A 25,158-nucleotide genomic window follows, 5' to 3' on the forward strand; every position below is an offset into this window, starting at 1 on the left:
GCCCCCCACTACAATTGTATTAGTGCATATATGACTTTTCATGTCTGTTAGTATTTGTTTTATATAGTTGGGTGCACTAGTGTTTGGTGCATAGATATTTATGATTGTCATCTCTTCCTCTTGGATTCTTCCCTTTACAAGGATGTAGTGTCTTTCTTTGTCTCTCTTAATCAGTGTTGGTTTGAAATCTACTTGATCTGCCAAGAGGATAGCTACTCCTGCTTTTTTTCGGGTTCCTGTCACATGCAGTATTGTTTTCCACCCTTTAACTTTCAGTTTATGTGTTTCCTTTTGAATTAAGTGTGTTTCTTGTATGCAGCATTTTGTTGAATTTTGCTTCTTGACCCATTCTGCCAGTCTATTTCTTTTGATTGGTGAATTGAGACCATTAACATTGATGGTTATAACTGAAACGTATTGACTTGTCATTGCCATGACTTTTTCTTTTTGTTGGCTTCTCTCCCTTTACATTTAATTTCTTGTCATGCCAGATGGGTTCATTCTGCTTTGCTTCCTGGGGTTGTGATCCTCATTGTCTGTTCCTAGGATATTGTGTAAAATTCTTTGGAGTGCTGGTTTGGTATTCACAAAGTTCCTAAGGTGCTCTTTGTCATGAAAGTATCGATTTCTCCATCCATTTTGAAAGAGTCTTGCAGGGTACATCAATCTGGGTTGGAGGCTGTTTTCTTTTAGGGCTTGGAATATGTCACTCCAAGCTCTTCTTGCCTTGATGGTTTGTGTTGAGAAGTCTGCTGTGATTCTCATGGGCTTTCCTTTGTATGTGATTTGTTTCTTTTCTCTGACTGCTTGGAGAACTTTGTTCTTCTGTTGAGTTTCTGGAATCTTAACAATTATATGCCTATGTGTAGATTTTTTTGATCAAGGCTATTTGGAGTCCTATATGCCTCACTTATCTGTATGTCAAGCTCTTTTCCCCTGCTTTGGAAGTTTTCTGCCATTATTTCTGTGAAGAGATTTTTTTATGTCATCTGCACTCTCTCCTGTTTCTTCATTGAGTCCAGTCAGTCTTATGTTATTCTTCTTTGCATCATCTAGCAGCTGCTGGATTGATTTCTCATGTTCCCTTATAATTTTGAAGCAATTTTTCTTTTCCTGGTCACTAATTGCAATCTTATCTTCTATATCTGAAATTCTGTCCTCACATTGGCTCGTTCTGCTGTGTAGACTTTCAATGGAGCTTTTCATGTCCTGGAAATCTATTTGCATCTGTTTTATGGATTCCATTTGTTTCTTATGTTGGAATTCCATCATGTTCCTGAGCTCCTCTCTAGATTTATTAATCATGTCTTGCACTAGGTGCCCAATTTCTCCTGTTACCTGAGAAATTATTTCTGATTTCATTTTTTCCAGATCCCCTTTTGTTGGCAGTTCAGTGGGTCCAGGTGGTTGAGTATCAGAGTGTTCCATCTCATCTCCCTTTGGGGTTGCTGTAGGTGATCTTGAAGTCTGGTTTTGAGACTTATTTGCAAGTTTTCTCATTTTGACGGGGGCTGGGGGGGGGGCTGTTGGTGCCTGCACGGATTACCTCCTCTGACCTGGGAGAGGTGGGACAGGAGCCAGGAGCAGCGGTAGGGATGATTGTCCAATAGCCCTTTCCTGTGGGCTGGGAGCAGCGGGAGGATTGGTGGCCGGGAAGCCCCTTCCTCTTGTTCAGGAGAAGTGGGATGGCAGCTCAGAAGCCCCTACCTCTGGGCTGGGAGCAGCGGGACAGAAGGTTGCCCAAAACCCCTTTCCTCTGGGCTGGAGCAGCGGGAGGTATGGTGGCTGGGAAACCCCTTCCCCTGGACCAGGAGCATTGGGATGGCAGCTCAGAAGCCCCTACCTCTGGGCCGGGAGCAGTGGGACTCAGTACCGTGGTCTGGCGGTCTGGTGTCCTCTGCGTCTTTGTAGTGTGGAACCAGGTGGCTGTACAGAGGAGCAGGGGGAGGGGGTCCAGTGGATTGTTGCCAGGGCGCGGGCTGATTCGGCGTGTTCCGCATGACTCGGGACCTCGGTAGGGCGTGGGCAGACCTGCTTGTCTGCAGCAGGCTGGTTCAGCGTGTTCCCCTTACTTGTTCTTACTCCACCAATTGGCCCTATAATCTTGGGCCTTAGCTTCATGTGTTTGGCCTTAGGTTTGGGCCCTAGCTTTTTCCTGTATAAAATTAAAAGAGTTTGATAAAATTTTACCTCTAAACGTCTATCACTCTTTTTAGTCTTAAAACCAGCATGACATCCCAGATATGTGTTATAGTCTTTACTTAGTAATCTGTTTTATAATCTAGGCCTCATTTTGGTTATCTTCCCTAAGTGAAAGTATTGAATATTGCTGTGGTCTTTTCTATCATTAAATTTCTGGGGCCTAAAATTTTCTTTCCAACCATAAAGTTTTTTAAAATCTAAAAACTAACAGATGCTTGATTATCCCTTTACTCCATGACGTCTGAACTTTCCAGTCACTAGTGTTCTTTCTTCAGCTGTTTACTCCAGAGTATTTATTATTCATTCCAAGTATGATGTTTCTTATTGTAGCTATTGCATTTTTCATATCTTACATTTTCATTTAGTTTCTTTTTGAGTGACTTTTGTCTTGCCTTGAAGAAAACATTTTTCTGAGGATCCTTACTGGGCTTACTTAAAATTGCTCTGATAAATCTACTTTCTCCAACATATGCTGTTCATTATTTATTTATTACATGTATTATTTATACTTTATATGTTGTTGATTATTTTCCAGTGGTTGCACTTTTCAGGTGTCTGATTATTTTCGTTTGTGAGTCATGTTCTTCCAGTGAATTCATCTGTTACTGTGTATTGGATGAGGGCTAAAGCCCCAAGCTCCTCAAACTGCTGTTCCCCACTGCCCCATGTCATCCAGCCAACTAGCTGTCAACACTGAGGAGACTGTAGACTACAGTACACTGGCCTAGACTTAGGGATTTGGAGGGAAGATTGGGGAATGGATGTCTTAGGGTGGGTGGTTAGCCTGTGTGTTTTCATCACTGCCTACCACAGTGGAACTTTTGTACTCTTCTGATGTGACTGCATAGATCCCAAGTGACTTATACTATTTCCCATTGTGATGGGCTATTTCCCATGAGTTTTATTCTCAGAGCAGAGTGGAGGTGGGTGGGCAAGGGTAGAATTTAAAAGCTTTTCTATGCTATAGCAAACTTCTGCTGCTCTAAGATAGATGTTTTTAGGGCTCCTATCTCACCTACCACGTCATAGCCTTTAGTCTATCCAGGACTTTATCATAGATTTTATATCTCTGTCATTTACGTACGGCTGAATTTGACAGCAAAGGAAACAACCACCCATGTTACTTTGATACCTTGTGTGATGCCCAAATAACCAAAGGAAAAAGAAAAATTTAGACAATGAACTTATTTATGATCCTACCCTGATTCTTGTATTCTCCAATATTTACTAGCTCTTTTAAAGTAAATTATCCAAAGATCACTTAATCTGTTGGAATCTTGTGACTGATAGGTTTCTAATTTCAAAGTTCACCTGGCATTTATCAGCTGTTATTTTTTGAAAAGAGAAATTTGTACTTATAAATTGAAAATGACAACTGTAGTTCCATTTAAGAAGGTAGGAACATAGGATATAGGGTAAATATATAATTGTTCCTTTAGGTACATTTTATCACAGCAAAGATTTGTATTAATAGTGACCTTTAATGGTAGTGAATGTCTTCTAAATACATTTTTAATATATCACAGTGAATTCATGAGTACTTATTCAATGTTTATAATCAGCTCCACTCACTATTCTTTTCCGACACCCAGTTTGTCATAAATTTGGCCAGTGGAACCCCTTTACAGTTGGTGTCTATGTAGTTTCGATGGCCCTCTATCTTTTCTTTAATCTTCAATTGTTTCCTTACTTTCCAGTGCAATAAAACATCTCTGACTTACGTTGTAGCCTTTCTGGTATGGAATTAGATATTTCTCCTTGATTCTTTTAGCGAATGATGTTCACAGATGATGATATGGTTGCTCAGTGTGCTTGTTGCTTGTTGAATTGGTGTGTCATTTCTTCTAGAACTCAGGGTGGGCCAACTTTAAAAGCTTTGTATCTATATTGATGTTTCCAGTTCCATTTTAACATTGCAGCTTTTCTCAAGAACACTGTATATCTATAGGCGTATCATTCCACAGCTTTACGTTTCAGGCTTTTTGGTTGGTCTATTGTTTGCCCTTCCTGTTACCTATCATTTCAAGGTACTATGCTATCAAAACACTGAAAACAATCTCTCTCTCTTTCAAAACTTTTAACACTTGTTAAGTGAGTGATGTGAAATGAAGATAAGCTTTTTGAGTGGAGGTTTCCAGGAAACTACTGGACAAGTAAAATAATGACTACTCTTTGGGAATGAGGCTTCAAAAATGTTCCACTCCTGACATGCTACCTCTGTCACAGAGATGTTAACTGATATTTTTCAAGAGCTAGAGAGTGGGGGATAGGACTAAGGTAAGTCAAAATGTGGCAGATCTTGCTGCCTTTACTGAGATTCAGGCATTTCCCTGCCTAAATGTACCTGGAGCAAGTCTGTGGTTAATATCCAGAATTCTAAAAATGTTTCTGACTTTTTTGAGGGGGAGGGGCAATTTTTCATTGGTGTATGGAAGAGTGAGCTCATGGAGTCTTCCCTCTGCAATTTTCACTCCCTCGATTAATTTTTAAATTTTAGAGCATTTCAAAAATTTAGGGGATGAATTATTGTCCCACAAGTTGATTTGCAAGTTCAGATGAACAAATAATCAAAGTTAACTTGAAAATTCCTCACAAAGTATAATGAAGATAGCCCCACCTAGGATTAAGATATATGTGAAAACAAGCTATAGTGATTCAAATTGTGTGGCTCCAGGAAAGGAAACAATACAGTGAAAAGACAGCCTATAGAATAGGAGAAAGCCTTTGCCAGCTACTTTTCCAATATGGGATTAATATCCAGAATATATAGAGAATTAAAAAAAACTTACAAAAATCTCTACCCACAACTAAATAATGCAGTCAGTAAATAAGCAGATGAATGGAAAAGATAGTTCTCAAATAAAGTACAAGTAACCAATAAGTATACACAAAAAAAGTTCAACATCTTTATACATCAGGGAAATGCAAATCAAAACTATAGTCAGATTCCATTTCATACCCGTGATAATGGCTATTTTCAAAAATACAAAAACAGTAAATGCTGGTGAGGATACAGGGAAAAAAGAAATCCTCCACTGCTGGTGGCAATGTAAATTAATGCAACCACTATGGAAATCAATATGCAGGTTCCTCAAAAAACTTAAAGTAGAGCCCCTTTCTGATGTAGCTATACCACTCCAGTATATTCCCCAAAGAATTAAAGTCAGCCTACTACAGAGACACCTGCATAACCATATTTATTGCAACCCAATTCACAATAGCTAAGCTATGGCAACACCCTAGGTACCTGTCAACAGATAAATGAATTTTCAATTGTGGTAGGTATACACAATGGAGTATTATTCAGCCATTAAAAGAAATAAAATTTTGTCATTTGCGGGAAAATGGAGTAGAAAGGAGATTATTACAGAAGAGGAAGGGAACAGGGGAAGGAAAAAAGGAAAGCACAAGGGGATGGCCAGGGGTGAAACAGATCTAAGTATATTATATACATGTATAAATCTGCCAGAATGAAACTTCCTGATCTTTATGACTAATATGTTCTAATAAAAAATAGAGATGACATGGAAATAGAAAGGAGACTATTAGGGGAAGAGAATAAGGAGGAGGAGGGGGAGGAGGAGGAGAAGGGCAAGGGGCCAAAATGGTCACAATATGTTCTCTTTTTATTTATACATTAATTGGTACATTTTAGATATACAATACATTTGCGTTTATCATTGGGTGTTTGTACCTGAACGTGATGTATCTTAGTTCTTATTTTCCGCCCATTATCTATGCGCCCTTTACCCCCTCCACCCTTTCCTATTTACATAGACTTTGTTTCCATTTTTTTTCTCATAATTTTTCCTTTCCCTTCTTCCCTTTCACAGTATGTTCTTTATAACCAATATAACTAACAAAAAACCTATATGGATCTAGCCATAAAGAAATGGAACAGAACCAAGTATCTGGAGAAAGAACTAAAACATATGGTCATTTAGAGCCTAATACTGAATGAAAATGCATATCAGTTAGAGATATATACTAAATTTATTAGTACCAGAAAAAAAATAAGTTGGATTTTTATCTAATGTCTTAACACAAAATAAACTCTGGTTGTATCCAAGGTTTAAATATGAAACAAAATCATTAAGATAACAGAAATATTCAGAGTTACCACAAAATAATCTCAGAGTGAAAGCAACCCAAATATTCATCAAAGTTAAAGAAGTGAAATAGATAAGCAAAAGCAGAATACTTACACCTGAGCATGGCATAAAACAGTGAAAATCAATGAACTCTAGCTGTGTACAAAAACTTGCTTGAGGTTCACACATAACAGTGAGTAAAACGAGATGTTCAAGAGTACTCTAAGGACTCACATGGAATTAAAAATAAAATAATCTTTATTAATATAATAAAACAATATGTAATTATATATAATAAGATAATCTTTATTATCAATATATAATCTTTATTATTATTTGTATTAGTAAATCTTTACAGTACATATGTTTATTTTCCTTGTGGGGAATCAATACATGTGCATACAACACATCTTACTCAGTTTTTCATCCTCTTCACCTTCTCTTCCCTCCCTCTCCCTTGCTCCATCTGTTGGTCTCCTGCCCATTTGCAAAAGATCTATCTCCATACTTCCTATTATTTATCTCTCATTTTGTTCTTTATATGTTGAATTTCTCAGGTAAGAGATATCATGTCGTATTTTAAGCTCGTGTGTCTGATTTATATTGCTTAACATTATGGTCTCAAGGTGCATTCATTTTCCTACAAATGACTCAAGTTTATCTTTCTTTATGACAGAGCATTATGTATAAATGCCACATTTTCTTTATCCTTTCATTAGTTGATGGACGACGGACGCATCGGCAGCTTGCAAGATTGAACTGTATGAATTATGCTGCTATAAACATGGGTATGCGTGTATCACTGTAATATGGTGCTTTAAACTCTTTTGGGAAGGTACCTAGAAGAGGAATAGCTGGGTCAAATGGAATTTCTAGTTTCAGCTTTTTATGGAACCTTCATACTGATTTCCATAGTGGTTGTACTAGTTTACACACCTCCCTCAAATGAAGAAGGGTTTCTTTTCCCCCTACAGTCTCGCCAGCATTTGTTATTATTTGATTCTTGATGATGGCCATTCTTTCTGGGTTAAGATAGAATCTATGTGTTTTTTTGCGGGGGGGGTTGGTACTGGGGATTGAACTTGGGTCCTTCTGCTTGCGAGGCAGGCGGCGGAATCAATGACCTAAATCCCCGACCCGAATCTATGTTGTTTTAATCTGCATTTCTCTAATGGCCAGCAAAGTTGAACATTTCTTCATGTATTTATTGGCTAATTCTACTTCTTCTATTAAGTGTCTATTTCATTTGTACATTTTTAATTGGATCTTATATTTTGGGGGTCTAATGTTTTTGGTTCTTTGTATGTTCCAGATATTAGTCCTCTGGGTGAGGAATAGCTGGCAAAATGTTTTCCTGTTCTGTAGGCTGTCTTTTCACTCTATTGGTTGTTTCTTTCTTTTTTTTTTTTCCTTAAATTCTTTTATTGGTACATTTTAGGTAAAGAATACATTTACATTTACCATTGGGTGCTTGTACTTGTACATGATGTATCTTCGTTCTTATTTTTTCCCCATTACCTGTGCGCCCTTCCCTATTTACATAGACTTTGTTTCCATTTTTTTTCTTTTCTCATAATTTTTCCTTTTCCTCCTTTCCTTTCATATTGGTTATTTCTTTTGCTGTGCAGAAGCTTTTTAATTTGATATGATTCCATTCACTTATAGGTGTTATTTCCTGTGCAACTGGGGTTCTGTTCAGAAAGTCCATACCTATGCCTATGACTCCAAGAGTTTATTTATCTTCCAGCAGGTCAAGTGTTTTCATTTTAACATTTAGTTCTTTGATCCATTTTGATTTTAGTTTAGTACATGGAGAGATATGGGTCCAGTTTCAATCTTTCTGCACGTGGATAGCCAGTTTTCCCAGAAACATTTATTAAAGACAGCATCTCTCCTCTAGTGTATGTTTTTTCCCCCTTTGTTAAAGATCAAATAGTGGAATGTGCTTAGTTGTTTCTGCATCCTGTTCTGTTCCATTGATCCTCATGTCTGTTTTTGTACCATGCTGTTTTTAATTAGTGTAGCTTTGTAATATAACTTCAAGTCTGGAATTCTGATGCCTTCCACTTTGTTCTTGCTACCCAGGATTGCTTTTGCTGTTCTAGGTCCTTTCTGGTTCCATATAAATGTTTGGATTGCTTTCTCCAACTCCATGAGGAATGCTGTTGGTATTTTGATGGGAATTGTGTTAAAACTGGGTGTAAGTTTTGGAAGAATGGCCATTTTGCCTATATTGGTTCTGCCTATCCAGGAATAGGAGATATCTTTCCATTTCCTGATGTTCTCTTAGATCTCCTTTTTCAGAATATTGTAGTTTTTGTTGTAGGTTTTTAAACAAACTTCCTTAGGTTAATTCCTAAGTATTTAATTTTTGTTGGTGCTATTGTAAATAGCATTTTATTTACTAATTTCTTTTTTAGTGGGGTCATTATTGGTGCATAGGAATGCTAGTGATGTGTGTGTTGATTTTCTGTCTTGCTACACTGCTGAATTTGGTTATTAATTCTCAGAGTTCTGGTGGATTTTTTGGGGGATCTTCCATGTCTTGTAGACATACCATCTGCAAATACTCATAATTTTTTGTCCCTGGTACTGGGGATCAAACTCAGGACCTTGTGCTTGAGAGGCAGGCATGGCACCATTAAACTAAGTCCCTGGCCCGCAAATAAGATAATTTGACTTTTCCCTTTCCTATACATATTCCTTTTGTTTTCTTTTTTGGGGGGCCTAATTAGTCTTGTTAATGTTACGAGTACTATGTTGAACAGGTGTGGCGATAGAGGACCTTCTTGTCTTTTTCCTGTCTTAGAGGAAAAGCTCTCAGTTTCCACTCACCTAATATAATGTTGGAAGTAGTTTTGCTGTAAATGGCTTTATAACATTTAGATAAGATCCTTCTATACCTATTTTCTTCACTTTTTTTTAAATGAAAGTAACTGAATTTTGTCAGAGGCATTTTCTGCATCCATTGAGATGATCATGCGATTTTTGTCTTTCTTCTGTTTATGTGATGTATTACATTTACAATTTGCATATATGGAACCATCTTTACACCCCTGGAAATAAGCCTACTTGCTCATCATGTATGATTTTTTGATGATTCGTTGCATTCTATTTGCCAGTATTGGATTGAGAACCTTTGCATCTATGTTCATGAAAGAGATTGACCAATAGTTCTCTTTTTGCTTGTATCCTGGTGCAGTTTTGAAATCAGGATAATGCTAGCTTCCAAGAATAAATTTAGGAGTACTTTTTTCTTTCAATTTCATTAAATGTGAGGAGTATAGGTGTTAGATCTTCCCTGAAGTTTTTGTAGAATTCAGCAGTGAATCCATCCAGATCCGGACTTTTCCTAGTTGGTATCTTTATTACTACTTCAATTTCACTGCCTGTTATTAGATTATTCAGGTTTTTATGTCTTCTTGGTTCGGTTTTGGTAATTCATATGTATCTAAGGATCATCAGTTTCTTTTGAATTCTCCAATTTATTGGTGTCAAGTTTGCAAAATAGTTGTTAATGATGTAAATGATTCTGGTAGTGTCTGTTGTGATTTCACCTTTTTCAATTCTAATTGCATGGATTTGGATCTTTCATCTCTTTTTTGGCTAGACTGGCTAGGGGCTTTTCTATTTTGCTTATTCTTTTGAAGAACCAATTTTTCAAATCATTGATTCTTTGTATTTTTTGTCTCAATTCCATTGATTTCTTCTCTGCTCTTTATAATTTCTTTCCTTGTACTAGCTTTGGGTTTGGATTGTTCTTGTTTTCTAGAACCTTGAGGTATATCATTAGGTTATTTATTAGGACTCACTCTGTTTTCGTAATAATTTTGTGGGCATTCCCAGCTATGAACTTGCCTCTTAAAACTGCTTTTGTTGTGTACCATAAGTTCTGGTGTGTTGTACAGGCATTATCATTTAGTTCTAGAAATTGTCTTATTTATTTCTTGATTTCTTCTGTGACTTGTTGATTAAGAGTGTGCTGCTTAGTTTCCATACTTTCTGTGTTTTCTTTTGCCATTGATTTCTAGTTTCATCGCACTATGATCTGGTAATATGCATGGTATAGTTTTAATTATTTTGCATTTACTTAAGCTTGCTTTATTAGGTAGTATGTGATCTATTTTGGAGAAAATTCCATGTGCCCCTGAGAAGAATGTGTATTCTGTTGCTGGGTGGAACACTCTGTAGATATCTATTAAGTCCATTTGTTCAAAAGTGTGGTTCAACTCTGATATTTATTTGTTGATTTTGACTAGTTGATGTTTCTATTTGTGATAGTGGGGTATTGAGGCCCCCCACTATAATTGTGTTAATGTTTATGTGATCTTGTATGTTCAGTCATACTTGTTTTATGACATTGGTGCTGTTGGTCAGTACATATATGTTAATAATTGGTATTTATTCCTGTTGGATTGCCCCTTTAACCAATATCTTGTGACTTTTTTTTGCCTCTTGATAACTTTTGGCTTGAAGTCCTCTTTGTCTGAATAGAGGATAGCTACACCTGCTTTTTTTCAGGTTCCCACTGCATGGAATATTGTTTTCCATCCTTTGATTTTGAGTTTATGGGTTTGGGTTAAATATGTTTCATGTATTCAGCATACTGGTGGAGTTTATTTCTTGATCCATTCTGCCAATCTATATGGTTTGATTGGGGAATTGAGACCATTCACACTGAGTTATTGCCTTATTTTCCTGTTGTTTATTTCCTATCTTTCCCTTCTTTTAATCTAGTGTAGCCACTCTATTAGTCCTTTTGTTATTGTTAGCTTACTTTTCTCTTTTTAGTATATCCTTGAGAAATTTTTGGAGTTTTGGTTTCGTGGTTATGAATTTCTTTAGGTGCTCATTATCATGAAAATATCTTATTTCTCCATCAACTTTGAAAGATAGTTTTGCAGGATATGTCAGCCCAGATTGGAAATTGTTTTCTTTAAGGGCTTGAAACACTTCACTCCAAAATCTCCTGACCTTGGTTTGTGTTGAGAATTCTGTTGTAATTCTAATGGTTTTACCTTTATAAGTGGTTTTTTGCTTTTCTCTAACCACTTTTAAGATTCTATTCTTGTGTTTGACTTCTGGGATTTTGACTATGATGTACTGTGGGGAGGTTTTTTTCTGATTGTGGGTATTTGGGGTTCTATATACTTCCTTATCATATGTTTAATTCCTTTCCCTCATTTGAAAAGTTGTCTGCTATTATTTTAGTAAACAGGTTTTTATGCCATTTATGCTATCTTCTGATTTTTACCTTATTTCAATTCATCTTAGTCTTCTTCATGTCATATAGAAGCTGTTGGATCCACTTTTCATGTTCTCTTATTGTTTTAAAGGCATCTCTCATTAAATGGTCACCGACAATCTCCTTGTCTTCTAGTTCTGAGACTTCTGATCCCCATACTTTCAATTGAACTTTTTTTTTTTGTACCGGGGATCGAACTTGGGTCCTTGTGCTTGTGCAGCAGGCAGTGAAACCACTGAGCTAAATCCCCGCCCCTCAACTGAATTTTTAATCTCATGGTTTCCTATTTGGAACTGTTTCGTGAACTCTAATTCTTTTTTATACTAGTCATTCATATTTTGTATCATTTTGTTTAGCTTGACCAGGTTTTAATCAAGGTTTTCTGTAGACTCTGATCCTTTTGTTTGTTCGGCCCATTATCTGTTTACTTATACTTTCTGTGGGTTTGGAAAACATCTTATTCATTTGTTTTGTTCTCTCCTCTGTTAACACTTTGGAAAAATTTGGCTCTGTGGCCTTTGGTTTCCTCATGTTGGATGCTACATGGATCAGCTTTGGGGGAGTTGGAAGTTTTGGAGGGCATTTTGTTGGCTTGTCTTCTTATGTTTCTAGTTTTTGCTTGCGTTTTTGTGTTAACCTCATGGACTGATTATAGTAGCAAGCCTTGTTGCTAGTATGTAGATTATTTAATTAATGTCTACTTTTTGGTGGTTCTCACTGAGCATGGCTAACTATTGGCCTTTGCCTCTGTCCCAGGATCAAACCACCTCTGTTTACTTGGGAGTTAAAATAAACTATATTTTTAAGGATGCATACAATTGTGGTAAAGCTAATAAAATGAAATGTTTGTTACAAAAATACAAATAGTTGTTATCTCTGAGGTGGTGATGGTTCTCTGAACAGGGAGGGCACACAGGAGACTAGGGGTGATGGCATGTTCCGCTTCTTAGTTACTAGCTATTTGAGTGTTTATTTGATAGTTATTCATTAAATTATTCAGTCAAGTTTCTGAACTTTCCTAACTGACTGTTATGTTGCACCTTAAGAAGAATTACAAAGGGATGTAGTTTGTGATCTAGAATTTAGCAATATGACTTGGGGAAATTTTTATTCTGAGAGTATTTAGATTTTTAAGGCCTTCTTTCTAGATTCCTCCAGATTCATACTCTCCAACATTTAAAAAGTATCTCTTTCTCAAGGTATCCTGCAGTCCACTTTTTAGGAGATGCTATAATATCAGTAAGCAACCATTTTGGAGAAACATTATGGAAAGGCATATGGTCAAGAAGCTGCTCTGAAGGTGCCGTTCTGCTTTGCTGTTCTTTCAGTATAAACTAGATTTCATTTCTAGATTTATGAAAAGCTGATCTCCATTCTTGGGCTCATACCATTTAATTTGCTGGATGGCTGTTGTGAGAATATAATGAGATAATATATGGTAGCTACTGTGAATTTTTATAAAGCAAGTAAACAATAGCATAAATGATTGCTCTAGAACCAGATAGTGTTTTTTAATTGCACAAATTTCAGGAAGAACTAATGATAGCTTAATATGGTTTTCTATTTGGAACATTTCCTTCTTATTGTTTGATTTTTTTCTTTTTTCTTTCTTTCTTTTTTTTGACAATGGATACTAACCCTCCCTCCTCCACCTCCTTATATCCCAGGACTTTTATTTACTCATTTCTCACTAGAGGGAGGCCTTATCCAGCAGTGCTCCTTTTCCAAGGAATAGTCTTCTGCATCGGAAATGGATTCCTTCAAAGCTACTATCTGATTTACTGTGCAGAATACCCTGAAGAGTGGTTCACAGACATCCGGTTTAGCTTGGGTAAGTGAATCTGACCACCTCTCACCCACGGTCAAGCTAACACCCCCTCCTTCCATGTAAGTCATATTTCCTCTCCCCGTTCTACTGCAGTGACCTCCTAGTGATCCCATTCTCCTCTCACCCCTTTACTCAAGTCTTTTTTTCTGTATTGCAGCCAGAGAGATGGTTCAGATGTTCTTGGACTTTCCAATTTCCCAACCCATTTTCTATCACTCTCCACTTCATTTCTATTTCTGGCCCCAGTGGCCTTCCTGCTATGCTGAAAATTGTTGAGCTTTTCTTCTTCAATTTCCACCTCCTCAGAGACTGTTCCTGACCACCTTATCTAAAAGAATTGAAGACAAAGATCATCGAATTATTTTTTTCATGATTTGGTAAGAGGAGTTAAAGTCCAAGAGGATTCAGTTATTTCATAGTATTTTGGCCCAGATTTTTTTAAAAAATAGGACAACAGAGATTATAGTTAATCCCTATTAGTATCACACATTACATCCTATCTGTCATTTTAATACCCGTGGCTCTAACTGTAGACCATGTACCTAAGGGGCTCTCTTTTACATGGCTGCCTCAATGTCACCCTAGTCAAAGGCACACTGATCTCCTGCTTGCAGTTCCACAATCACTTCCAAACTGAATTTCCTCCTCCATTCTGTCCTTGAACAACTCATTCTTCATGCAGTAGTCAGTGAATATTCAGACACACATGACCAGAGGATTCATTGACTGAGCAGTGGTATCTGTGCACAACAGAGTATTCTGTGGCCAGAAACACACACATAAACAAACAACAACAACAAAACAACACCAGAAAGATTTCTGTGCTTAGGTAGAGACACCTCCAGGGTACGTGGCTAAAAAAAGAGAGATGTGAACAGTCTATATAGTATGCTTTTTTAAAATGGGGAAATGAGGTAGAAGGAAAAGTGTGCGTGTGTCTGGAAAAGGAAATATTAGAATTATAAAAATTTCCCTATACATTATACATGTTGGAGTAAAGAATCTGGGGTAGGTAGAATGGGGCAGGTAAAGAAAAGGCAGAGCTTTTCTTTCATTATAGTTTTGCCCTTTGAATGATGACAATTAAAAAAAAAGTTACATTGAAGAGGAGATTTCCAGAACTGATAGCACACAGATATACCTCACTATACAGCAAATAGAGCAGAGCCAAGCATGTGGACATAAGCCAGTATAGCTAGAAAAAGGAGCATTCCGGAGGTCCACTGTCTGATGTCTTCAACAAGTCAGTGACAGCCCCTAACCCGCCAAAGGCAGTGGTCTGAGCTAGTGCTTGCTGTGACTTTTTACTTACCATCCTTTCCTTTCGGCCCTGTCCACTCCATCCTTAGGCTTCAGGGGCACTGGACCTTCATGTCTGCTGGTGCCTCTGCCAGCTTGCTCTCCCTCAGGTTTCTGTATTCTCATTCTTCACATCACAGGACAAATGCCACATCTCCCAAAATACTTTCCTCAGCTACCTTCTCTAAAGTAGAGACAGTGTCCACCTACTATACCCTGCAGCTCACTACCCTACTTTGCTTCTCTGCACTGCAGGGGATCATTACGTAATTTTACTTTGAGTTTTGAATACTTTAATTCATCTCTGCGTTCCTCCACTAAAATGTAGGTTCCACAACAACAGACACTTTGACTATTTCCTTCATTCTTGTATCCTCAGTGCTTAGGATAGTGTTTGGTACGGTGTAAACCCCTAATGAATATTAGTTACATAAATGAATGACTGCATGCACAAACACACAGGTGATCCTCATTCCATCCTTGTGAGATAGGAGATGTTAGAAGCTACATTTTACAGATAAGAAAATTGAGGCTGACTGACATGCAGTGACTTTGCTCCAGGACACACATACAGCTGGTCCCAGGTCCCTGACTTCCTTTACTGCTGTCCATGCTGTCACCTTCTTCCCTACTACCCCTTACCTCAGGACATATATTTTTTTCCCAAGGCAAGGACCATTTGAGTAGACAAAGTGGAAAATCACATATCAAATAAAGTGAGAGATCTGATTGTTTTAATTCAACTTTTCTAGCTTTTTGTCTGATCAGCACAAATACATTTTCTGGAGAAGTAAGGTCAGGCCTCTGTGTGAGACAGGGTGTGTTTCTGGGCTGTGATGCCCACTGGGACCCAGGACCTAACATCTCTAAACCTAGAACTTCTTGTCTAAGACCAGGGTCCTTTCTGTACCAGTGACTGGTACATGTCAGGATACCTTCAGCATATGTGGTTAAGTAAGATGAATAAAGTTGTGGACTGTACATACGGTATGTATGCCTTGTTTTATGTAAGTGTGTGTGTGTGTGTGTGTGTAAGTGGACTGCAGAGGTGGAAATCAGTTTGCTGGTTGTGAAACCCTTCAGTCTAGCTACTCTACTTTCAGGAGAATGGGAAACTCAGTCAGAAATGCTCTCAGCAATGAGTCATGGAAAACCAATTAGTAACAACCTAACTCGGAATCCATACATCTTACATAACGAGGAGTGTCCAGAGGAAGATGGCTTCTGCATCCTTTTGTTTGCTTACTAATACATGAAGAACCCTGGCCTTTCTCTCTTAGTGTGCCACTGTTCTTAGAATATTTACCTGTGGTCTTCATGTTAGTCACTTTGTGGTTACAGGACCCTGGCTGCAGCTCCAGGCATTACATTGGCAATCAAGCCAGGATAAAAGAGGAAGTAAAGGCATTGGCCACACTGGCCTTTATCAGAAAAGCAAAAGATTTTTTTAGGAAGACTCTGGAAGATTCTCCCTTACATTTTATTGGTAGAATCAGATCATGTGGTCACCTTTCAATTTTGCAGCTTCTGTAATGGGGTGGGAAAGGGGAATAGGTTGAAATTCACTACTGAGCTGGCCAAGAAGTTTGATTATTTGCCCAGGGCTCGCTGTTACTCGTGTATCTGTTTGCTTAGTTTTAAAAATATTGAACAGCGTTTCTTCCTCTCAGTCTCTTCTCTTCTCTTTCCGTCTCTGTCATGTGTCACTCTGCATACATAACAGCGTTTTATTTTTGCAAACAGTACAACACCTCCTCCACCTGAACTTGGGACCATATCTTAGTACCATTTCTAGATTTAGAAATTAAATATTCCTCCCTTTATTTTTAGAAAAAAAAACACAAAGCAAAACTTAACTTGTACAAAAAAACCACTAGAATTGAAACACATTTTTCTTTTTCTTTTTAAAAATGTCTCCTCTCTCTCCTTTGCCAAGGTGTCTTCCTATTTATTTTGGGAATGGGAATCAACATTCATAGTGACCATACCTTGCGCCAGCTCAGAAAGCCTGGAGAGGTCACCTACAGGATTCCACAAGGTAATGTCCCTCCGCTTCCCAGATTCCCATTCTTCCTGGGACCCTGTCCTAGGCATTAAGCTTTGAGTAACGAATGAAAAGGGGCATCAAAGGCACAAATATGCAACATGTGCTGGCTTGCTCTCGACTTCCCCTCCACATCTGGTCCTCTCCATAGCACACCTCCGTGTCTGATGTGAACCCCAAAGCTCAAGAGAGCCCCTAGGAAGGAAGAGTACAGCACCCCGATGGTGGGAGAAGTGTCATTACATAGCACACCACAATACACTTTTTGGAGATAAAGACAGAGAATGTTTGAAATCCTAACTGTTCCCCAGAAATGAAGGTGTGAGTTTGACAAAGAAGCATGTGGAAAGGGATCAGTTCAAGGGATACTTTAATATATTTAGGTGGCTCCTACCCTTCTTGATATAAATACAACACTTTATGTACAGCAAAAACAAAATTCCTAAATTCTGACATGATGTTAGTGTAGACTGATATCCATTAAATGAGAAAATAATGAAAAAGCTACTATGAATTCAGTAATACATGTAAGTAATTTGATTATTATTAATACCCTGTTAGTATGTTCCTTAAAAATAATACAGCAGGTAGAGAAATACCCTTTAGTGTATTTCTAGATAATTTGCAAAACATCACTGGCTCCTCCCAAGGTCTAGGGAATTGTAGGTAGGGAACCACTGGTACACTGTCACCCTAAAGCAAAATAATTTTAAGGCATCTTGATATTTTATAAGGTCTTTCTTCACTCAATAACTAGACAAAGAAGAGCAGAGAAAGTCCTTAAACGCCATATTGCCAAGATTAGTCTCCCACTTTTGAGTTATGATAGAAAATAAAAATATTTTTATATAACTATAGGAAGAAAAAATTGTTTTGGTCAAGATTTCCCAGTTTAATATGAGTCATAAAATTTGAGTGTGATATATTTAATATCGTTAGAAATGTGCTGATTTCTAGATACATTTTGGACAGAGGAACTATCTGGTTGGGTAGACAGCGAAACACTTTCTACAGAAATCAACAAAAGCAGACCTCACCAGCCCCTGGCAGGACAAGCTTGGTCAGAGTCTAGGGTTTAACAGAGGTGCAGGAGTGGGAAGAGCAGATAGGAGACGCAAATGCCAAAAGAGACTCTAACTTCTCGCATCAATCCAGATTTTTACTATTTTAACGTAGTGTGTCGTTTCACGTAGTGTGACTAAGTGTGTGCCACATGATGACCAGCAGTGGAAGTGTCTGAGAAGGGCAGGAAGGCAAGAAGCAGCCCATAAACTCCCCTTCATAAAAAGAAGCAGAGTTCCCACTTCTCCTCCCTGTCCTGTCCCAAGCTCACATCCAGCAGTCAGTCGTTAGCCACTCCCATAGAGCCCGTCAGGCCGCTCCTCAGGATTCCAAATGTTCTATGGGGAACGTTGCTGTTGCTTTGTTTTCCCTTTTCCCCAAGAAAATCCCACTGAACTCCTATGGCTGTGCAGGGAGTGTCCAGCCCCGCACTTGTCCTAGTTACCTGCATCTAACGTCACAGCGATTCGGTTCCGAGTGTTGACTCTGATTCTTCTGCACACAGGTGGCTTGTTTACGTATGTTTCTGGAGCAAATTTCCTTGGTGAGATCATTGAATGGGTTGGCTATGCCTTGGCCACTTGGTCTCTTCCAGGACTTGCTTTTGCATTTTTCTCACTTTGTTTCCTTGGGCTTCGAGCTTTTTACCACCACAGGTAAGCCAGGCTTTTTTCCCTTCCCCCCTCCGTCCCTCCCTCCCTCCCTCCCTTCCTGGGGATCAAATCCAGGGCCACTCTGTACTAAGCTACATCCCCAGCCCTTTTTGTTGTTTTTGAGACAGGGTCTCCCTAAACTGCATAGGTGAGACTGGAATTCGCTGTCCTTCTGCCTCAGCCTCCCTCAGTGCTGGGGTTACAGGTGTGCCACAACTGCACCTGGAAAATTTTCAATAGAGGTGGCAGCATCCATGTACTTTTCTTTTCTAAACAGGCTTCTAGCACATGCAGTCAGATTTAGAGACGTAAGATATTTATTTTTATAAGGGAAATTCGATACAATACTTTGGATTGTTAAATTCTGACTTTTTAAGTCTTTTACTGAAGTTGAAATTTAGATGACAGTAGCAGTACGTTTTTTCCCCTAAGGTTAAAAATAAGCTCAGGGAGACAGAAGCACCTGAGGTGACCCCTGAGAAGCTTGTTTAAGGCTTCCCAGTGAGGGGCGCCTTCCATCACTTGAGTTAGTTAACCCAGGCTCTGGGCCTGGTGATAGTTCCTGCTTGGCACTCAGCAATAGATAACAAGTTAAGAGGCAGAAGAAGTCAATTCCATTCCCATGCTTCTATTCAAATCCCTCCCCTCACCTTTTTTGAAGCATGTTCCACAGGTGAGTCCACGGCCAGCACTTTCCAGAACTTCACTGGTAATTCTGAGGTGCAAACAGGATACAGAACCACTGGGAAAAAGCACGATGCCTGTGCTTTATGGCTGCTCTCTTTTGGGGGGAGGGTAATTTAATTTGAAGTTTGGTGCCAACCGTTCGGGTCTTCACAGAGCCCGGTAAACTGCTGAAGGATGATTGACCCTAGAATCTGTGCAAAGCAGGGCTTGTTCTGATATTTCTCTCTTTCCCCCGCTGCCCCTCTGCCTAACTCCTAGTCAAGGTCTTCCCTGCCCACCTGGGAAGGTAGGGTAAGCCTTGGTGCGGGCAACTGTTTTAGGATTGCCCCCTCTGCTGGTATGAGCCGGGATTGCAGGCACGGAGACCCCTTTGAAGGTTAGGTCTACGGCTTCCGTGACACCTGCAAACCAGGGATGAGGGGGACAGCAGAGGTAACTAAAAGTATCATTAGAAGGGAAAGGGTAATGTATTAAGTTGTTGTCAAGATTTAAACCTGTGCATGAACTTCAGATCTTTGTCCATGGCTTTGGGGGAAGAGAAAAGCCTGTGGTTCCTGGACACTGGGAGGGAAAGTGTGGATGCCCGAAGGGAGGTGGGCTAGGGCCTAGGGCCCCAGGGAGCCCCTCAAGCTCTTGCTTTGGTGTCTCAGCCTGGAACACGGTTCATTTTATAGTTTTGAAGGTTAAACAGAAGACAGGTCTTCTACGTGGAGTTTATGGCCCAATTCGGAGATGAATGAAGTCAGCATTGCCCTGCCACCCTCTCCACTCAGCAGGAACTGCTGACAGAGCTGTTAAGAGTCACACAACAGCTCTCCCCTGCCACAGGCAGAGGGCGCGGGAGAGGACAGCGTGTCACCCAGTACTCAGAGGGGCCCTGAAGAGCGCAGGCCCTTGTGTTTGCTGTGGGAAGGGACAGCAGCACCACCAAATGTTTTCAGCTGGTGCCAAAACCAAAATCCAAATGGATACCATCTGGTTGTGAAAGACTGCCCAGAGAGAGGGCCGGCCAGAGGATGTCTCTTTTATAGGACTGAAACGGCCTTGTGAAGGCACTTAGGAAACGAGGTCAGGTGTTCATAGCAGAGACCACACACACCGTCCTCTCAAATCAAAAGCTGAAAACCAACCGCCTCCTGCAACAGTGTTACTGTTTGTCCTCCACTTCAAACTAAGGTACTTCAGCAGAGTGTATCGTTTTGATTACGCCTTGGGTGCAACCAGCTTCAACTAGTGCACGGCACCACCTGGTAACTGCAAGTGACAGCTTTCTACGAGATCCATTTTTCTCCTAGGGCTGCCCTAAGAAACGACCACCATCTGAGTGGCTCAAAATAACAGGAAGTTATTCTCAGATGGTTCTCAAGGCTAGAAGTTAGGAATTAAGGTGTAGGCAGGCCCTGCTCTCTATGGCAAGGATCCTTCCTTGCCTCTTCCCAGCTTTGAGTGGAGACTGGCCGTCCTTGGAATTCCCTGGCTGACAGCTGCCTCACTCCGATCTCTGCCTCTGGTTCTTTCTTCTCCTGTCTCTGTGTCCATGTTACATGTCCTTTAAGGATACCAGTCATACTGGATTGAGGGCCCATCTTGCTCCAGTATGGCCTTATTTTATTTTATTTTATTGGTACCGGGGATTGAACTTGGGTCCTTGCGCTTGGCAGGCAGTTTTGGTGCCACTGAGCTGAATCCCTGGCCCTACTACATTCTGTTTTGAATTTTTTTTTTTTTGTACCAGGGATTGAACTTGGGTCCTTGTGCCTGTGCAGCAGGCAGCAAAACCACTGAGCTAAATTCGCGGCTATGACCTTATTTTAAATAATTATAGCTGCAATGGTCCTAGTTCCAAACTAAGGTCACCTTCTCAGGTACTGGGAGTTGGGATTTCAGTCTATCGTTTGAAGGGACAAAATTGAATCCAAATACAGAGGTCTTCCCAGGCTTCATGAAGGAATATTTTCCAGGGATTCTCTGAGGTTAACTTTGCTCATGGCCTTCGGGAGTCTCTGCTTCTGTATACTTCTCAGCTGAATCCAAGTAAGCACTTCTTTCTGGCTACTGCTTTAGAAAATTCTGCTAAAATATGGATAGCACGAGACTTACCATTTTAACAACTTTTAATATAAAATTCAGTGGCATTGAGTATATTCATAATATAGTGCAACCATTACCACTACCATTACCACTTCCCGCTATGACTTTTTATTTCTCAACATGAGATGAAGCAGCATTTAAAAGAGATAGGCTGGAGGGAAGAGAGAATGCAGGCAAGTGGCCACCCAGAGAAGCCAGGCCCTGGGTAACTATAGGTTGACTTGTAATGACTATTTCCGACTCTGAAAACCTCAAGTGGTGAACTGCTGTTATATTTTCACTACTTTCTTGTCTTCCAGGTTCTACCTCAAGATGTTTGAGGACTACCCTAAATCTCGGAAAGCCCTCATTCCATTCATCTTTTAAAGAAACCAAATTAAAGAGGAGCAAAAGATCCCACAATATCAGTGAAAACTGTCAAGCTGCTAAAATTGTGACTTGTAAAGTAGAACTTTAAATGCACATATTAAATATATACATACATGTATACATGTAATTATACACAAATCCATATGATACAGAACAGTAGGTCTCTTGTTCTGCCTGCTGGCTTGGAGATTCGGAACGGTGACTGCTTAGTTTTCTCCTGCCCTGCTAGGGACTGTAACCTGATTTCCTACTGGAGCTTCAGGAAAGCTTTGTCCAGATGAAGATAGTTACTTCTCAGCTATCCCCAGAAAGTACAGAACTCCCCTCATGTGTCTTCTCATTAGATGAACCAAGTCCATGTGGGTTTCTCCCACCCTGACTTCATGTGGCCCGGCTCTGTCGTTGAGACTGTTTGGGGTAAGGCAGCACTCATGAACTTACTGAAGGTATGCATTCTGTACTTATACAGAATAGCAGAGATTTAAATTCTGAATCCCCATAGATGCCAAGCATAGTCACTCCTAAATGAGAACCTGGCTATTCCTTCTCTTTCCTTGTTCATTAGGAAAGATATAAAATAGCAGATGTTTAATAAAGAAGCCCTCTCCTTATGTGGCTGAAAATGTACTGACACTTTGACTCCAGTTAAAATTTGTGTCATGTCTTCATTGATGAACACCTTGGTCTTCCAGAAGATTCTGCAATCCCCATTATAGACAACATGGTCTGACCCAGGAAACTGGTATGGGTTTTCTTAAAGACCAGGCTTTAAAGACTACAAAGAAAAAGACATGAACCTGAATGGGTACTGAGGGAGTAAAGAAATGTTTGGTAGTGGACACTGTGAACTCTCATGTTCTAGGAAACTGATGGGAGGATCCAAATAATGGGAACATGTCAACTAAGGGAAGCTAATGAGTAAGATCTGTGCCATTTGTCTTGACAAGATGTCCACAATGAGATGAAGTACACCAGAAGAACTGAGCAACTTTCCTCTTCTAGAATTTCTTCGCCACGGTCCTTAGGAAGACAAGTCCCAGGGGTAGCTTGAACCTCGGCCCTCAAAAGTCTCAGTGGAAGAAGCTGAAAACTACAGACAGAGAGCCAAATCCAGTCTGAAAATCTGCTTTGTTTTGGTCAGTGTTTCACACATAGCTTGATTTTTTTTTTTTTTGCATTTAAAATTTTCAAAATCTAAAAATTAGGATGTTTCTGCTGAAAACTTTGACATTCTAATTTCCTTTAAAAAGCTGGAGGATTTCAGCACACAAAATCCATGTTTCTATATGAGAATTTGAAATGGAGAAGCAAGTAAGTTTTTCAAGGTCTTAAGGTGGGACCACCCTGCTTCGGGCCCTGAGACACTGGACTCTGTGGAAGGGGCTGAGCACTCAGGATCAGAACACAGTGAAAACCTTGGCCTGCTCAGGGCCAGGTTGTGGTTGACATCGGCACCATTTAGCAATCCTGCTTGAGAACTGAGTGCCATCAAATATGGTGCTAACTACAGAAACTCACCGTAGGTAACTGGAAAGATCAGAGGCTAGTTACGGTAGACTGCTAAAAAATACAAATTATAATTACATAAATAAGTAGTTCATTAAATGCCTGTCAAATCATAGATGTTAAGTTTGTTTGAATTAAAAGATCCTAATGGGCTGGGGATTTAGCTCGGTGGCAGTGCCACTGCCTGGCAAGCGGAAGATCCTGAGTTCGATCCCCGGTACCCACCCGCACCCCCCCCACCCCCGACCCTAAGGCTTCTGGAGATTTTTACAATGCATTGAGCTATGGATTTTCCTTTTTTCTCACCATGTTTTCTTGGTGTTGCTTTCTCTTTTGTCTTCTCTCTTCATTTTGGCAACCTGAAACTGGGGGGCTGTGAGCAGAAAATAAACTATGATTTATAGAGCTTCTCAGTCACAGCTCAGAAGTCCAAGGAAGTGCAATAAATAAAGGTGTAAAAAAAAAAATGCTCTGAGGTTTCAGCTGCCCCTGAGTTCAGAGACAGCCAGGGGGAAAATGCACTCAGTGCGTTTCTCAGCCTCCTGACACTGAAACAAACACCAGAGATAAATCCATTTATAAAGAGAAAAGACTTATTTTGATTCACAGTTTTGGAGCTCCGTGATAGCCTGGCCCTGTTATTGGGCCAGCCCGAGAGGGGCGTCATGATGAGGGCCCTGGGGTGACAATGCTGCCACCTCCTGGCTGGGAAACACGAAAGGCAAGGAAGGAGAGCAGGAAGGGAGAAGAGAGGAAGCGGAGAGCAGGTCTCAGTCCTCTTCCGGCGCATGCTCCCAGTGACCCAAAGAGCCTCATCGCTCAGGTTTCTACCGCCTGCCAACAGCGCGGCGCTGAGGACCATGCCTCTGACACGACAGCCTTGGAGGACGCTGAGGGTGTGAACCACAGCGCTCAGTAGGATAAATCTTCTTCCCTAAAACGAAAGACTTTTAGTTCTCTCCGTGACATTGAAAAATCGCCTTCCGTAGATAATTTATCTTATCAGCATGTAAAAAAGCCCCAAACAGTCTTTCAAATTTAGTAAGGGCTCAGTGCCAGGCATCATTTGTCTCCCACATTCTCAAACTCAGGCCGAAACGATTTCGCAATTGCATGTTTTTGCCACATGAGGGCGCTCTCTAGAATTATACTCGGGTCAACCCTGAGCCAGCTTTCTTACTATTTGGGAAGAACAAACAAAACAAAACCACCACAGAATTCCAACGGTATTGTCATTTCGACTTAGCATGATTATAGACCTTCCCAGTTTAAATATAACGTAGCTAGAACTCCATGGGATCTGAAAGCTTCCTGGGGAATTGAGGTATTCTTAGTGCTCTATGACTTGTTTTTAACCACTTTGTTTATGGCTAGCTTTTATGTATATGTATTAAATGTAATAAAATACGAATATGTGCTCATGCGTAGACACATTTCTTTTCAATTTCTGCTAAAAATATAGTGCACCAAAATAAGGATATTGGAGGTATCTGAGGAGTGGTTTTGGTTAAAATACTATCAGAGTACTATGAGTAGCTAACAAGATTATCTGTCTTGGTCTTGCTGAAAAATCTTCCACAGAGGCAATGTTTTCCAGTGATCTTGTAGAAGTCAGGGTTTATTTATTTCTCTGAGGTTAGACTTAAAAAGCTGGCGTCTGTCAGCTGGTCTCACACTTTCCGACTGTAGATGGAGACACTGAGACTCAAAGTTAAATTGCTTCCCAGAGGCTCATAGCCGGTTAACCACCTCTCATCATGTTCCTCTGAGAGTCAGAAGTCTTTTTCTTCTCAAGGCACAACATACTTTCAGAAGAGAGACCTAACTGAGCCTGACGGGTCTGAACATGTGCAATAATCCCGAATTGGCTATTTACTAAATGAAAAACCTTAGTGGGTGGGAGGATAATTTTTGGGTGGAGGGAGGGTGCTAGGGATTGAACCCAGGGCCCTGAGCATGCTAAGCCTATGCTCTGCCACTGAGCTACAGATGCAGCCATGAAGATGTTGCTGAATTGCTGTTTGGGTTTCTGTAGAACTCATGCAAGAGAAAAACAACCCGAGCTCAAGTGCTGGGCTACA

The 25,158-nt window shown here is 39.9% G+C and overlaps 1 protein-coding gene across 1 annotated transcript in view; it reads left to right on the top strand.

Moving 5' to 3' along the window:
• The window catches only part of Srd5a2 (steroid 5 alpha-reductase 2), a 64,513-nt gene extending 39,858 nt beyond the window's left edge, over positions 1 to 24,655 (top strand). The window contains exons 2-5 of the mRNA XM_004839259.3: positions 13,206 to 13,369; positions 16,602 to 16,703; positions 18,277 to 18,427; positions 21,502 to 24,655. Of these exons, the coding sequence (XP_004839316.1) occupies positions 13,206 to 13,369; positions 16,602 to 16,703; positions 18,277 to 18,427; positions 21,502 to 21,568 (484 nt within the window). The 3' untranslated portion in view covers positions 21,569 to 24,655. The remainder of the gene's footprint in view (positions 1 to 13,205; positions 13,370 to 16,601; positions 16,704 to 18,276; positions 18,428 to 21,501) is intronic.
• The last annotated feature ends 503 nt before the right edge of the window (positions 24,656 to 25,158 follow it).

This window comes from Heterocephalus glaber, unplaced genomic scaffold (assembly GCF_053883595.1).
Source record: "Heterocephalus glaber isolate CG9 unplaced genomic scaffold, H.glaber_assembly_v1.0 deba00001457, whole genome shotgun sequence".
Lineage (NCBI taxonomy): Eukaryota > Metazoa > Chordata > Mammalia > Rodentia > Bathyergidae > Heterocephalus > Heterocephalus glaber.